Consider the following 15,955-nt stretch of genomic DNA (forward strand, 5'->3'; position numbering starts at 1 on the left):
AAACGTATAAGTTAAGGAAATAAGTTGAATCAAACCAGTGCTTAGGCCAATCTTGACCTCGAGCTGTGATGGCCTCGAGGTAGGTCCACAAGAACAGTAAAGTAAAGGCAAATAAGCTAAAAGATAATTCTGATGAATAATGAGCAAGAAAGTAAGAGAGTATATTCTTTTGCCAATGATTGATGATGGTTACAAATAATTGGGGTCCCCTTTATATAGCAGGGAACCCTAAATAAGGTACATTTCTATTTACAGTAAGGAATCTTATTGGGACAGCTGTCTAACCGCCTAGTACGGATTTGTACTAATTCGTACAAATCTATTCTTGAATTTACACCATGATCTTGGGGACGTTGCGTGAATCTTTCTCTTTCTATTACAAACTCATAACGGCATCATCTCACGATTGGTCATACTCGGCTCCGGTGCCCATCGCGTACTTCGATCCTCGAGCCTTGTACTCTATCATGGGGCTCAAGCTTGGTCCATCGGGCTCGAACTCGACCCATCCTGAACTCGGGCTTGAAGCGACTCCTCGAGCCCGTGAAATCACACATACGCGATTTCAACCGTATACTGTTATATTTTAAAATTTTCGCTTCAAATCACTCACAAAAATAACTCTAGATTATATTCATAAAAAAAAAAATTCACCTTTTCTCCGAAATTTTACTGCAATTCTTGTGTCCAAATGTCCACTTAGATTTTTCAAGATTTTAATCTTTTTTTCTTCTTCGAACTTCTTCTCTTTCACACAAAACCCCAACCAAAAATCAAATCTTTCTAAAAACCCAACTCCTCCGCCTTAAAGGGGTTTTCAAGAACCTGAAAATCTGGTAGGAAAAATGGCAACCTTTTTCACTTCCCTCGGACCCAATTCTCTATTGTCTCCATTTACAGAACGGACAAGAACACTAAACCCAGTTTTTCACCGAACCCACTTTGGAAATCTTCCAACTTACAAACCCTTTTCACGGGGCGTGCTCGGAGTAGCTCGATTCGGGTTGGGTCAGGATCCGTTTCCTGACCCGGAGACTGCAGAGGTGCTTTTCAAGGACCTGTTTGCTCGGGCTGAAGGGTTTTTGTATACAGTTGCTGATGCTGCTGTTTCTGGTTCTGCTGATACGGTTGTTAGCACTGTTGAAAGTAGTAAACAGAATAGTGATTGGCTTTCTGGTATTACCAATGGAATGGAGTCTGTTCTGAAGGTTCGTTGAATGTTAAAGTTTCGTTTTTACTATGTTATGATGGCTCCTCTTGTTGTTTTGAAGGTTTGTTAATATTAAAGTTTCGTTTTTTACAATGTTATGATGCTCTTTCGTTGTTCAATTCTTTTTGCTTCGTTTTTGTGTTCTAATTTTGATAGGTTTTAGAAATTTCAGTTGGCTAATTGATTCTTGGAATTGTAGTTTTTCAAGGAAGAATGGAGACAAAGTTGCTATAGTTGGAAGTTGAATTATGGGGTTCTTTGATTAGCCGTTTTGGTGAAACTAGTATATAGACTATATTAAACAGTTGGAATTAAGGCTTTTTGTAGGAGACCTCATAGGCATAAATGTACGGTTTTGAGAAACGCTAATAGTATTGGAATGAAGCAGACTCAAGTAGAGCTGAACAAATACAAAAGATACATATATCCTACTCCAACTATATTGGGATTGACGTGTTATTGGTTGATTGATTGAGAATTTCGTATTGCTAGTTGGGTATGTAATTGCAAATTTTACGGAACAATGTAATCGTTATTCAAAACATAATTTTGAGCAGTTAAGAATTGTGTATATGGCTATATTGCTCTTCATCATTAAAGAGTAAGATTGTTAAAGTTGGTTCCTTTATTTGGTGTCTGGAACTTATCTGGTCTATTAGTTGCTTCATTTGGTGGTATCATTGGAATGAGAGGACAATGTAAGCAAGATTGTTTCATGCCTCTATCAAATGGAAAGAGAAATATTTTGCAGCCTAAATGTCACATTCTTCTGCTTAGTGTTGGAAAGATAGCATATTTTTATCCAATTGTAATGTATGGGTTGATTCAAAGCTTAATTCTATCTCATGCTTCTATCTCTCACTCATATGTTAAGACACGCCAAAGAAAAAGAAAAGAGAGAAAACAATTAAGAAAGTGGTTGTGACTTGTGATATGTCCAGGTTTTGAAGGATGGACTCTCAACTTTACATGTGCCGTATTCTTATGGTTTTGCAATCATTCTACTAACAATACTAGTAAAAGCTGCAACTTTTCCTCTAACGAAAAAACAGGTCAGTGGTCTACTTTCATGTCTTCTCTTTACAGTACAAATTACAAAAAAAATTCTTGCTTATGAAGGCTTAGGTGGTTTACTATCTTTGAGAATCAATTTTAGGTAGAGTCAGCAATGGCAATGCGATCTATGGCACCTCAAATAAAGGCTATTCAGGAGCGATATGCTGGAGACCAGGTTAATTATATCCAAGCTTCACATATTTTTCATCTTTAGTCAGTGGAATATTACTGGAGGATGTACATGCTTAAATGAATAGCTGCCCCTGTGGCATTTTCTTGCATTTGTCCAGTGTAAAAACTTTGCTTCAACTATTTTAACTTCTTATATACATGTTTTTCCAGGAGAGGATTCAACTTGAAACTGCCCGTCTTTATAAATTAGCTGGCATAAATCCACTGGCAGGTCTCATATGTACTTCCTTTTTCAATCCAAAAGCTTCTTATGGTTGACAATTTTGGTTGTAAATCCTTATACACCATACATGTGGGGTGTGGCAATATTTATTTTTTTGGTCTGATAATTTAAATATTGTCCGAGTTCAGTAATTGTTGATATGTGTTAATCATTTCTATCATCTACCCCCAGGATGTCTGCCGACCCTTGCCACTATACCCATATGGATTGGGCTTTACAGAGCCCTCTCTAACGTGGCAAATGAGGTAAAACTGCTATTTTTCTACTTGTTCACCCCTTCTCTGGAGAGGCTTTTTACTTGAATAACGCTTGCTAAAAAGGGAGACAGTTTTGATTCTAATGAGAAAGCAAAAGAAAAAACAATTGATAAGTGAAAAGCAAACTACTGCTGCTGGCAATTCACCCTTTTGTATACTTTAGCAAACACTTTAGGTTTCTACAGTTTCACTCAAGCCTCTCTAATACTTAATTTTTTCTTTTTTAACTACATTAAGGGGCTTCTGACAGAAGGCTTCTTCTGGATACCCTCACTAGCTGGTCCAACAACAGTTGCTGCTCGACAAACTGGAAGTGGCACCTCTTGGCTTTTCCCTTTTGTGGTGAGTCATCTGCTCTGTCCAGCCTTGCCTCATTTCTCTTCTTCTTTTTTTTTTTTTTAGGGGGGGGGGGGGGTGGGTTTAGCTTGAAAACTTCATGGACATGTTATTGATGTAGCATTGCATATTTTGTTTAGTTCACTTGTCTTTTTTCTTTCATTCTCTTTTTTCGGGTTATGGTGCCTGCAATGTGAGGATGCGTTGTTTATGCTTTATGGCTATTCTATGCTTCATTGATTTTAGATGCATATAGAATATGATCCTCTGGGGTGCGACCTAACACATCAGATTTTGTTGCTTCTACTAGCTATAAAGATGGCAGGTCTTATTTGAGTAATTCAGCAAGTGAGGCTGTCGCTGGTTAAAGAAGCATACTGCATTAGAATGATGATGTTTGTATTAATAAAAAATAATCTAGAATAACCAAATCTTGCAATTCAGTTTATTGCTTGATGCATATTGCAATATTTCTTTAGTTGCTTCACCTTGAAGAATGCGTTAGGACTGATTCTTATCCTTGGATTTTACAGGATGGTCATCCTCCCCTTGGTTGGTCCGATACTTTTGCGTATCTTGTCTTGCCTGTACTGTTGGTTGTCTCTCAGTACATCTCTATTCAAATTATGCAACCATCTCAACAGGTTGGTCAATGAAAGCTTAGTCTCCTTTTATGCAGGACAAAAGAGATAGCCCCTCTCCTTCTGCATTTATGATGATTTCCTTCAACTCGCTTTCCTCTCTTGTTGTTTAACCTCATTTTGTTTTGTTATTTTGGGGTTACCTATACTGTACATGGTAAATGTACCATCTTGTACCCTGTGTTCACATTTGTATTTCAATTCCAGTTGTTAGATACATGGTTCATTTACTCTTGTACCTTGTGTCAACAATTGCATTCAATTCCATTTGTTAGACTGTAAATGACTATGCTCGTAAATTACAGGTTCCTGTTTATCCAACCTCTGAATTTTTGTTGTAATACCATTGCATCTTCTTAGAGTTGGCTGGTTCATGAATGGCTTCTACATCGAAGTCCTGATACTTCAAAATTGTGGTTATGTATTATGAATAATATTCACTTGCTACCTTTCCAAGTGTTGGGCATGTTGTTGGTTCCTGAAGTTATCGATATTTTATGAAGAAAAAACTGATGGTGTTTGACCTTTGTATTGTAATGTAACCTTGACTCGAGATGGTGTTCTCTGCTACTCTTTGTGCTTCATATCTCTAACTTGAGAACTGAATTTGGTTGTTATTGCAAAGTGAATTGTCTGGTTAGCTTATTCATTCCGACTCTCAATTCTTTAATTCTGTTGGCCAGTTAGTGGTTGATTAGACTCTCACTAAGATGTCAATTTGTAGCACTTATCTTCTAAACCATTTTCATTTTATTTTTGTTCTTTTTCCTGTTTAGTTACTAAACCCTTTTTAATTAATTTTCAGAGTAATGATCCAAATGTGAAGAACTCTCAAGCAATAACCAAGTTTCTCCCTCTAATGCTTGGTTACTTTTCACTATCAGTTCCTTCTGGTCTGAGCCTATATTGGTAAGCACTTCTTTATTACTCGTTTGGAAACAGCAGTTTTTTCCTCCTATTTTCATTTTCTTTAATCCTTTTATACTTTATTATCCAATTTATTGACCACTATTGTTCTCCTATGCTTAATATATCTCTCAGGATTGTTTTACCATCTTATGCAGGTTCACAAACAACATACTTAGTACCGCTCAACAAGTATGGCTTCAGAAGTTTGGAGGTGCAAAAACTCCAGCGCTGAAATTAAGTGATGATACTTCTAGGAAAGAGCAACGTGGGGGTGCAAAAATTCCAAACCTGAAATTAAGTGATGAAAATTCTAGGAAAGAACAACCTCAAATTCAGAGACAACTTTCTGAAGCAGCAACAACTCAAAAGAAAGACGAGAATCCTACATCAGATAGGCCCCGCCAGGGTGACAGGTTAGAAAGACTTGTTGACCTTGTTTGGAGGTGAGAAGTTGGTGGTTAGGACTTCATTGTTAATTATTTTTGCAGGTTTAAGCAGTTAAAAGAACAAGAAGCAAGAAAACGGCAACAGAGGGAGGAGGAGAAGAGGAAAGCTGAAATAGCAGCCAATAAGAAACAAGAGAAGTCAGTTGAGATAGAAAATAGTATCAGAACTGATTCTGTTAATGGTGATTCTATCTCTAAGAGTCTCAATGCTTCCACTTCTGAATATTATCGTGTTGTAAATGGTGATAGTGCTTCCTCTGAAGTGAAGGAAGATGAAAGAAAACAGATTGGTGAAATTTCAGATGATCACAACTGTGGAGTGGATCAGCATATTTCTGACGAACGAAAGAAGGTAAATATATCATCTTTTGGTTCAAAACTAAACTACAAGATCTGGACGGATATCACTTGCATCAAATTGATATTGTTGTTTGCTATTCACGCAAACTTTTAGGGTCTCATTGGCTTCTATATTTCTCTTCTGGGAAGCCAAAAATTGAAAGCAATATTACTTGTATGCAAGTGAATGTAGGATTATGGGATTGTTAATTGACCTAGTTCTGATTATACATTTCCACTCCCACTTTCAGGGTGAAACTGTTACTTCTACCAGAGCTACAGATAACAAACTTCCACTTGAAGATGTACAAGAAGACTGAACTTGATAAGCAACTTAAACAAAAGGCTATACATTTTACAAGCTTATTTGGTTGTCCATTGAGTCGGCTGAAGTTCATAAGGAACTTGCGACATCTCTAAACCCGCTGCTATTATTGTGTTTGCAGCTTGGAGGGACCAGGTTCTAACAAGATTTTACTTTTGGAAGCTGCAAAGTTGTAAATTATGATGTTCAGAATGGCAATCGCTGCGGATTCTTTAAAGAGCATAGTTGGATTTGTAGTGTAAAGGATCTGCTTTAGTACCTAAAAAAGGTTAGCATCATAGGTTTGATATTAAAATAGCATATACCAAACCAGAAAGTAGGATTGTTGTAGAGCAATGCTATATTGCGTCAGATTTGCATCTCAATTTGTTGGGGGGCCCTTTTTTCTTTTTCTTGTTACTTGTCTGTAGTAAAAAGACCCTTGTGGTCTGGCCCTTCCCCGGACCCCACGCATAGCGGAAGTTTATTGATAGAAGCATAGCACGTGATGTGTGAGTTCAGTAGCGTATATTACAAGTTTGAACTTGTCGCAAGGAGAAGACCGGTGTCTATATGGAGAAGGGTAAAAGGTTGGATTCATTATTCATCGTGTTCCGAATTGTGCGGTAGTTGGCCCTTAGAAAAGTTATGTGTGCTAAAAGAAAGGAGGACGCTTTCCTCGTCCAGTAAAACAATAAACTTTACGTATTTGTGTTTTGGTTATACTTACAAGGAAATTTTACGTCTAGTAGAGTGATTGTCGTTACTGTATTCATGAATATATGACGCGAATACATATGAATACATGCACGTATAGCTGGACTGCCCTGATTTTAGGCGCTTTTTACTGCTTATTCACGAGTACAGCGAATACACTACCATAACAACTAATTATAGGAAGTAATTATGTATATAATAGCTATAGTAAGTTAATAGTCACTAAACAATAGTGATTTCTAAAAATTTCTCTACTTACAAAGGAGCATAAGTGTCTGGAATTTCAATGTAAAGATCTGGAATTGCAATTATTAATGTTTAATTATTTTGTGGAAATAGCTTATGGTTCCAAAACTTTGGGCTATTATCTCAAAAGAAGACTGGTTTTTGAAGATCATTGAGACATTAGTAATTGTAACTCAAGTTATCATGACTTGCCCGTGTACGTAGTTGCAACGTGCTGTACCCAACGCATATTCTCATTGTTCCTCAAAATAAATGGTTGTGCCAATTATAATACGGAAAATGGTTAAAAATATCATTGTACTTGCGGAAATGGTTTAATAATACTCTCCGTTATATTATTTGGCTATCTGAGTCCCTACCGTTACACTAAAATTCAAAAATACCCTTATTTGGACGGCCTATCACGTGGCTTCACCAAAATAGTACAATTACGTACAAGATAAGAAATTTTAGCTTTTGATTAGTTTTAAAACAAAGATTATTTGGAACTACAGACTGGATTATTTTTAAAACAAAGATTAATTAGTAGACAACTTCTTGTAAGCCAGAACATGACGTAGTCCAAATGATTCGTTCTTTGTTTATTTAAGAGATTATAAGTATATCCTATTGTTTTTGGATAAAGGTCACAATTATTGGTGGTGAATATGACTCAATCTCCATCAAGAGTGCAACTATCTAGAAACAAAATTTAAAAACGATCCAATCAAAATATTTAAATGCCTAAGAAAGGAAAGGAGTCAAACCAATAGAAGGATAACAGGTGTAAAAATATTCTCTAGAATTTTGATTTAAGATATATATCCAAAGATTGTCAACAATATGGGAGCAACGTTTGCATCTTATTTTGGTATAGCAACTTTTGCCTCTTTATAATAATAATAATAATAATAATAATAATAATAATAATAATATACACCCTGTTCACTTTTACTTGTCCAGTATTCTAAAAATAGATTTTCACTTTTACTTGTCACTTTTAGCATATCAAGAGAAGACAATTTATTTTTTCCTGTTATACCCACAGTATTAATTACTCATTTCAAATCATTTTCTCAAATCCATTAAAAATATGCATCAATTAATATGGGTATCATGATAAATTATGCACTTCATTTATCATTTCTTAAGTGGTGTACAAAGTCTATAGTTGACAAGTAAAAGTGAACGGATGGAGTATAAGAGTGGACCACCTTGTGTTCAAAAAACATTTCTTATGAATTTCTCTCTTCCTAAAAAATTTCTCATTTTCCAATTTGGGAATATTGACAAAAGTAATTGGTTATGGCTTTTAGAAAGAAGAAAAAAATTACATAATTTGGGATTTTCCCATCGTACCATGTGATAATTTCTTTGTTCCATGTTATTCACCAAATCTTTTGTTGCATATGATTATGCTGGTAACAACTTAATTGGTTAAAACTTGTCCATGGTATATAATTTTGTCAGATTGGTTTTAAGAGACAAGAATCACCAAGATGAAGATTAGACGACAGACACTGTAAACATGCAATGATTAACCAGATTTAAAAAATAAACGTAATCTTCAAATTGGTTAAAATCGCTAAAAAACATTAGTGCCCTAATTAATGGTTACTCCCATTCTGACTATGCCCAACAAATAGAAGAAAATAAGTGAGTATTGTTTGGAACAAGCGAATGAGTAATGATTACAGGTCTAAGAATACTTTATAGCAAGAATCCAAAGACTAATTATTATCATTAGATTATTGTTCCTCTTTTTCGTATTATGTTAATGAATGGTTTATGTTTTTTTCACAAAGGGGTATCCGAGAAAAGGAGAACTGTGGACTTATTAGGGGTAATATAGTCAATGAACATGGGTTGATCAAGATGTTTTTCAAGTAAAGAGAATTCTCTTATGTTTCAATTAAAGAAATTTCTCCTCCGAGAAATAATTGTTGGCATAATTATAGGAACGACAGTTTCAATGAGTAGATTATCCGGTATATTTCTCATATTTCTGCCTGTTGGACCATACTTTCTATTAGGGGTGTACATAGGCTGGGCTGGTTCGCATTTTGTAATTATCAAACCAAATCAATTGTGTCGGGTTATTAAATCTAAAGACCAAACCAAACTAATAAAACTCGGGTTTTTCAATCTCGGTTTTCTCGGGTTTTCGGGTTATTCGGGTTTTTTCGGGTTCTTTTTTCCGGTAAAATCTACATAGGACAACATATAACTTGTGCTCAAAATATTTCTTTAATCCTAGTAAGATACAACTATATAAGGTATTTTCCAAGAAAATAATACAAAATATGAGATGTGTCATGGCATTATTCTAAATAATTCAACAATAAAGACAATAACATTATGTAATATAAATATTGCTAATTAAAAAGCCATAATAAAAATAAACATTATCAAAAAGTACTAAGTCATGCTAAAATAAGTAGACTAATAAAGGAGTATTAATTACATGACTAATAGCTAAATAAAAAATAAAAATAGGTTATGCATTTTTATCTAAATTATTGCAAAACAAAATAGATATTCAATACATTGCCGTTCGTAGTATTGAGTTGAATGTCTTTGTTAGCATTAATATTGATTTGATTTTGGTTTGAGCTTTTGTTAGCATTATTTAAGTTACTAATATTAATGGCTATAGAACTTATTGGAACATTCAAAAGTTCTAAGTCCAACCTTGAAATAATAACTTAAAAGATAAAATTATGAAAAAGTTTAAGAAATATTTATAAATCACATCACAATAAGTATATTCAAATATTAAATATATCTAAAACTTCTATATATGTAATGTCGGGTTGATTTGGTTTCGGTTTGACTTTCTTTAGTTAAAACCAAACCAAACCAATTATGGCCGTTTTTTTTTTCAAACACCAAGCCAAATCAAACCAAACCATAGTTGGGTTTTTTTTCCCGTAAGACTCGAATTATCGGTTGGTGCGGTTTGTCGGTTTTCTTTGTACACCCTACTTAAAGGATAAACTCTTGCTTCCTCACCTTGAGCAGTGCAGTTATTAGTTTCTTAAATTCTAAAAAAAGTAGTTAGCTCTTTGTCTTAAGGAGTTGGAATAACACGTTCAATCAAGTNTAAAGTTGTGTGATCCTTATGTTATCTGTTAGAAGATCTCATTTACAAATGAAGAAAATGTGTTGACATCTAATTGATCGCCTAGAAAGTGGGCTTAACTGTTGTGTGAGTGAATGCGAGATTTGAAAAAAAAAATTCTAGATGATTTGTGTTTCCACAAGCTTATGAAGGATTGAGTTTAATCTCACTATGGTATTAAGGCAGCAATGGAGTATGTGCGTTATGAGTTGTTGGGAGTGTTTTGATCTATGGCTTCGAGCCAAGTTGGGGAGTTTACTATTGATTAGCTAATTGTACGATTATGTGCTATGTTGGTTCCGGTTTGAGGCATGCTGGCGAATCAGTTCTGGTTGCGGAAATTGAGCCGAGGATGGCACGAGTGAAGCAAAATTTTGACAAAGGTTATATGGTGCTTCGTAGATGTGTGAGAATCACAGGATGTCTTAAGCTGTTGTTGGTAAAGAATGCTCGGTGCATGGAGCAGGAAGATGTTTGTTTGTATTGGGATGAGGTCATATCCTGCGGTGTCAGAGTGCTAATGAGGCACGGGTGGTTATGTTCGTTTGATCAGGTGAATTGCAGTTTGAATAAGAAGTAAATGACTCTTGAGAATGGTTTTAATGTGTTCAAGATTCTACATGTAACAATCAGGTGTCTTGAGGTTGTGTATGTGGTTAGAGACTGTGTTTTCATTGGAAAAGGTCAAGACTTGTGGTATTTTATGTTAATTATGGGATTCTATGTATCAGTATCTGGAAAGTAAAGGTAACGGATTTAGATTCGCAGGAAGTTCTTCAGAGTAAAGTATTTTGGAATGTGGTGTTTCTGGGAATATTTGAGAGAGGATTCAGTGGCTTATGGGTCTTAGACAGTGTGGTCTTGTGCTTGGGTCTCGTGTAGTGAGCCTGAGTTGAGGAACTGTGGTGCTACAGCAAGGGGGAATATCAAGTTGATGATGAATCAGAAGGGAAATTAGATAGATGGAATAGCTTGATAGTAGACCGAATCGGTATGGTAAGGATATGATTAATTCTTTGTATGTGTTCGAGGTAATGAGCCCTTACAAGTATCTTGCAGCAATGCTCTTGGGTTTTGATGGCTTTCTTAGCTTGGTCGAGTTAGAAGGATTCCGTCCTGGCAGTTTAATTTATGCAAACGGAATTGAGAGAGTTCTTGTTGATTTCTACCATGGTTGAAGAGGTGCATTTTTTACGAATATGAGAGACATGGAATGTGTAATGATTTTTCTTCTAGATGGGATCAATGGAAGTTCTTGACTAGTTGAGTGCGTAGATGTCTGTGGCTCGGAAGGGAGATAAAACTTTTTCTGCTATCCTTGGATGGTATGGTATATGCGGTATGTTGTGGAGGATCGAGATTTGCGTGTACGAGGTTTCAGTTCAGTTCTGAAAAGAAGTTCATAAAACTCTTAGGCAACGGGTAGCCTCAGATAATCAAGGAAATGGTGCTGCTAATTGAAAGCGATTTGACGAGAGTATATGTCTCAGAAAAAGGGTAATGTGATTAAACTGATGATACTTCGGTAGTATTGCAGCATTTTCTTGTTGGATCAACTGGTGGTATTTGGGTTTGCTTGGTGGCACAGGAAATTTTAAAGTATCTATCGTGGAGTGATGGGGTATTTAAGGTATGGTATGCATTCGGACGGCAAAAATTGGGATCAGGTATGATGATTCGTGTGCTATATGGAGTTGGAGACTGGGAGTTCTCATGTACAGGCTATGTCGTGGTTGTGGATCGTGTGTATTCGGCACCGTTTAGCGGCAATCGGGATTTGGAGTCTCGAGTAGATCTTTATTTACGGGTATGTTAGATTTTGGATGTGATGTTGAAATTCAGACTGGTTGTCTTAGTGTTAGGTGATGCTGAACTATTGCGCTGCGGTCTATGCCGGAAATGCCACGGGTTAAGTGGCGAGGTATATTGGATTATGTTCTTGCAGAGTGGTTTATATTTCAAAGACCCAGTGGACGGCTGGGAAGGATTGCTTTTCTTAATTGGGCCTTCGTAATGGATGTCAGTGCAAAGGTTCCTACCATTGGTTCCGTTCCGATGTTAAGGGACTTTTCGGATGCGTTTCTTGTGGACGGGCATGTCGCCGGGCGAGGTTGTGGATTTCGATATTGATTTGGTGCCGGGCATCGTATCGTACGGCTCCGACAGGAGTTATAGTAGTGGAAGGATCAGCTTCAGGCTTTCTTGGTAGTGAGTTCGTTGGTAGGCCAATGTGGATACGTGTTTAGCTTGAGTTGGCTTGGTTGGCCCCGAATTGTATTGTTGAGGGATAGGTTGATTCGATCGTTATTGAGCTTGTTAGTGATCTGAGGAGAGCTATGAGTTGCTTTTCGGTGTTGTGAGACGTTATGATTTGTTGGTTATGGGCACATGTGGTGCGGTTCTATTGGGGATTCATAGTGAGAGTTGAGCAGGAAGAGTAATTGGGTGTTGCTCGGTAAATGGAGTATTGGTTATGACCTATCGTGTTGCGTGGCGTATGTTGTTTGTTTCATCGTGGGTGTAATGAATTGCTTTGGTTCCAGACATCAAATTGTGCGTGGCTGTCGATTTTGAGCATAGTGACTTGAGGTGTTTCATGTGTAACAGTGTTTGGATAGGATCGCGCATTGTAGCGAGGCCACATGGAGATATGACCTTTCGGGGTAGATTCAGGTGTTCTATTTCTATGATGTGAGACGGGGTCTCAGCCTTGTGTTGTAATGGTACTGATGAGCTTGAGGTACAGCTCTTTCGTTTGAGTCATTTTTCATGATTTGAGTATGTTCAGACCGTTTCTTATTGGTGCGCGTATTATGCAAGTCGTGGCTTAGGCTTGTATTGAGGTGTCATATCACCAGAGTGGTGTGTTGGATTCGAGGTGATCGTTGGGGTCACTAATGAATATGAACGGATTTGATTTCAGCTTGTTGGAAGGATAATATCGAGGTTCGGCTCGGAATCTGATGTGGTATTAGTCAAAAGGAACGTGTCTTCATGAATGGTTGATCTGAGAAATGGTTACGGTTTATTGTGTGTTTCATTTATCGTTGGCAGTATATGAAAGTGTTGGAATAAGACCTTAGTTGATAAGAAGTTTTCTACCGGTATTCGGGTGTTGTGGGCAACTGCTGTGAATCGAAATTATCATTTCGAGTGTTCGGGTTATGTAGTATATCATATGATTGCACCTGAGGTTGCAGGTATGGGTTATTACAGCTAGTTCAGGCTTATTCTGAGTATAGATGTGAGGTTCTGATCTTGTGTATGATTTCGGAAAGTGCAATGCGGTTCTATGGTTTATGGACTAGATGGATTGTGAAATTTCAGCTATGTTGTGTTATCGGACCTATGCGAGATAGGGTGACGTGGGATCACCCCCGGGTATATGCTTGGTAAGGTCATTAAGCTATTGGTTGGCTTCTAGGACAACTCTGGGTACGCTCGAGGACGAGCGTTTGTTTAAGTTGGGGAGGATGTGACGACCCGACCCGTCGTCTCATGAGAACCACTCCGTTTCCCCCATTTCCTACTTCGTTATGCTTCATTATTAGTGTCATGTGTGAACGAGTTTAATTGGGTTGATTTTTGGAAGGAAATGAGACACTTAGTCTCTTTAAGGAAGGCTTGTTTTGGAAAAGTCAACCGGATGTTGACCTATGAGTTAGAGGGCTCGGATGTGGATTTCGACAGCTTCGGGGGATGATTTGTGACTTAGGAGTGTGACCGGAAGTGATTTTGGAGGTCCGGTGTAGAATTAGGCTTGAATTGGCGAAGTTAGTATTTTGGCGAATTCCGGTTGATAGGTGAGATTTTGATCCGAGGGTCGGAATGGAATTCTGAGAGTTGCTGTAGCTTCGTTAGGTGATTTGGGATGTATGTACAAAATTTCAGGTTATTCGGAGGTGATTTGGTTGGGTTTTTGATCAAATGCGTGTTTCGGAAGTTTTAGAAGAACTTAGGCTTGAATCCGATGTAAATTTGGTGTTTTGATGTTAGTTTTGGTGTTTTGAGAGTGAACCTAAGTTTGAATGATCATATGTGACGTGTTAGTATGTTCGTATGCGGTCCCGAGGAGCTCGGGTGAGTTTCGGATAGGTTTGGGCTGCGTTGTGCTCGTTTTTCTTATGCTTCGACGTCGTTTCTTCAAGCATAAATAATATCATATTGAACAAATGAGCTCCGATTACTGTTTTGAATGAAACATTAGATCCGTATCGTAATTATGGACCCGTAGCAAAAATAATCGTCGAATTTGGACATCGTATGAGGATTTTATGGCCATTTTACCAAGGTTGCCCAGATTTTCAAGTTAATGACGAAATTACCCCTGACGGCGTATTAAAAACCTGCACTATTTGCAAATCTTAAAACCTACATATCTCCTTCATTATAAGGTCAAATTGAGTGATTCGAAAGCCTAATTTCATTAGAATTTCACAAGGAATCCATTGGGAGCAGTAAAACGCGTGAACAGTATACCTATAATGAGCAGGTCGAGTTTTCTTCCAATTTTTGAACGGGAAGAAGCTTCTGAGGCGATTTTTAAGAGAGAAAATCAGTGGGTATCACAGAGGTAAGTGATTTGATTATTAAGAATCATTTATTAGTGATTATAGACCATAATCCCAGCCTTTAATTCATGAAAAACAGTAGAAAAATAGGATTTTGGGGCCTGAGATTATGAGACCTTTAGGGGTCGATTTGAGGGGTCAAACGGACTCCGATTTTGGTGTTCTTTATATGTACGGAATCGGGAGGAGATGAACACTTTTCTGTAAAAATTTCTGAGTTTCGAGAAGTGGGCTCGGGGCTCAGGTTTTGTCAATTTCGGGATTATTGATGTTTTTCGATTATTTTCGATTGGGTATTGATGCCATATCATAATGTGACGTATTCGTTGTGGTTTTGGTCAGATTTGATGCGCGAGGAGGTCGATTTGACAGGCAAGGGCATAGCGAGCTAGGATTTTGGTCGGCTTGAGGTTAGTAATAGATATAAATGCTTTGTTGAGGGTTCCCGAATTTGCACATTGTAATGCTATGTTGAGGTGACTTGCACGCCGGATAACGGGCGTGGGGTAGAGCACCGTCGGGGATCGTGACTTGGTCCGTCCCGCTTAATAAAATTACTACCTAATTGATTGAAGCTTAGTGAGATCCTTATAAAAATGGATTAATTGTCATAATTTGGCCTCGTGCCAACTGATTGAATCCTTCAGGGATTGTTTTTACTGGTTTCTTACCATATTTTCAGACAATTGAACTCAGTCCTAGTATTTAGTATTGTTTTGCAAACTCAGCCACTTTTTCTCAAAACATGGAACTTAAATAATATTTCTAACGAAGTTGGGCTGAATATTTCTATATTATTGTGCCCGAGGGGCTTATATGATTCTGGACTGAGTATGGGATCGGGCTGCACGCCGAAGCAGTATTATATTGATATTGATATGAGGCTTAGGGCCTAATGGATGCCACGAGATGGCTTGATATTGCGCTTGGGCCGTAAGGGGCCCCTCCCGGAGTCTGCACACCCCGAGTGAGCGCCGTTGACGATAAATAAATGGAGCGGGCTGCACGCCGCAGCGGGTACTAGAGAGTACCGTACTATTTGTTGCATGTCTTAATTGATTGTCATTCATTTACTTATCTGTTGCAGCATCATTGTTTTCATTGGTTTATTGAGTTGACATTATCTGGATTAAACTGCTGTAATTATAGCTTACATTGTACCTATTCAGGATTTCTTACTCTCAACCCTTATTTTTGTTTATTACTCACTAGGTTAGAAGTAATCACATTACTCCCTACACCTTATGTGCAAATCTATGTGCACCCACTGAGGTTGAGTGAGGATTTCTCTGTCGAGCATCTTATCTGGGAGCATCAAGGTAGCTGCATGACGTCCGCAGTCCTGATCTTCCCATCTAACCTATTTGCTTTATTTCCGCATTTCTTTAGAGCAATATGTAGTAGGTTG

General features: G+C 37.5%; 1 protein-coding gene across 2 annotated transcripts; it reads left to right on the top strand.

Moving 5' to 3' along the window:
* The first annotated feature begins 725 nt into the window (after window positions 1–725).
* Window positions 726–6,516, top strand: LOC109238227 (ALBINO3-like protein 1, chloroplastic). 2 transcript variants are annotated; one of them, XM_019404654.1, is made up of 12 exons: window positions 726–1,208; window positions 2,152–2,262; window positions 2,367–2,441; window positions 2,609–2,669; window positions 2,853–2,926; window positions 3,176–3,280; window positions 3,808–3,918; window positions 4,721–4,824; window positions 4,980–5,237; window positions 5,313–5,408; window positions 5,520–5,622; window positions 5,861–6,516. In XM_019404654.1, exons 1-12 carry the CDS (start codon window positions 846–848, stop codon window positions 5,927–5,929), a joined length of 1,530 nt encoding a protein of 509 aa, XP_019260199.1. In that variant the 5' UTR covers window positions 726–845; the 3' UTR covers window positions 5,930–6,516. The 2 variants fall into 2 exon arrangements, with proteins under 2 accessions (XP_019260199.1, XP_019260198.1); XM_019404653.1 differs by having other exon boundaries at window positions 727–1,208; window positions 5,313–5,622.
* The last annotated feature ends 9,439 nt before the right edge of the window (window positions 6,517–15,955 follow it).

This window comes from Nicotiana attenuata, unplaced genomic scaffold, assembly GCF_001879085.1.
Source record: "Nicotiana attenuata strain UT unplaced genomic scaffold, NIATTr2, whole genome shotgun sequence".
Classification (NCBI taxonomy): Eukaryota; Viridiplantae; Streptophyta; class Magnoliopsida; order Solanales; family Solanaceae; genus Nicotiana; species Nicotiana attenuata.

What these genes read in the sequence shown, in the direction of transcription:
- LOC109238227 (XM_019404653.1), top strand. Translation starts at nt 846, where the DNA reads ATGGCAACCTTTTTCACTTCCCTCGGACCCAATTCTCTATTGTCTCCA. An exon ending in AGGCCCCGCCAGGGTGACAG is followed by an intron (nt 5,238 to 5,312) that starts GTTAGAAAGACT and finishes TTATTTTTGCAG; the next exon opens with GTTTAAGCAGTTAAAAGAAC. An exon ending in TTTCTGACGAACGAAAGAAG is followed by an intron (nt 5,623 to 5,860) that starts GTAAATATATCA and finishes TCCCACTTTCAG; the next exon opens with GGTGAAACTGTTACTTCTAC.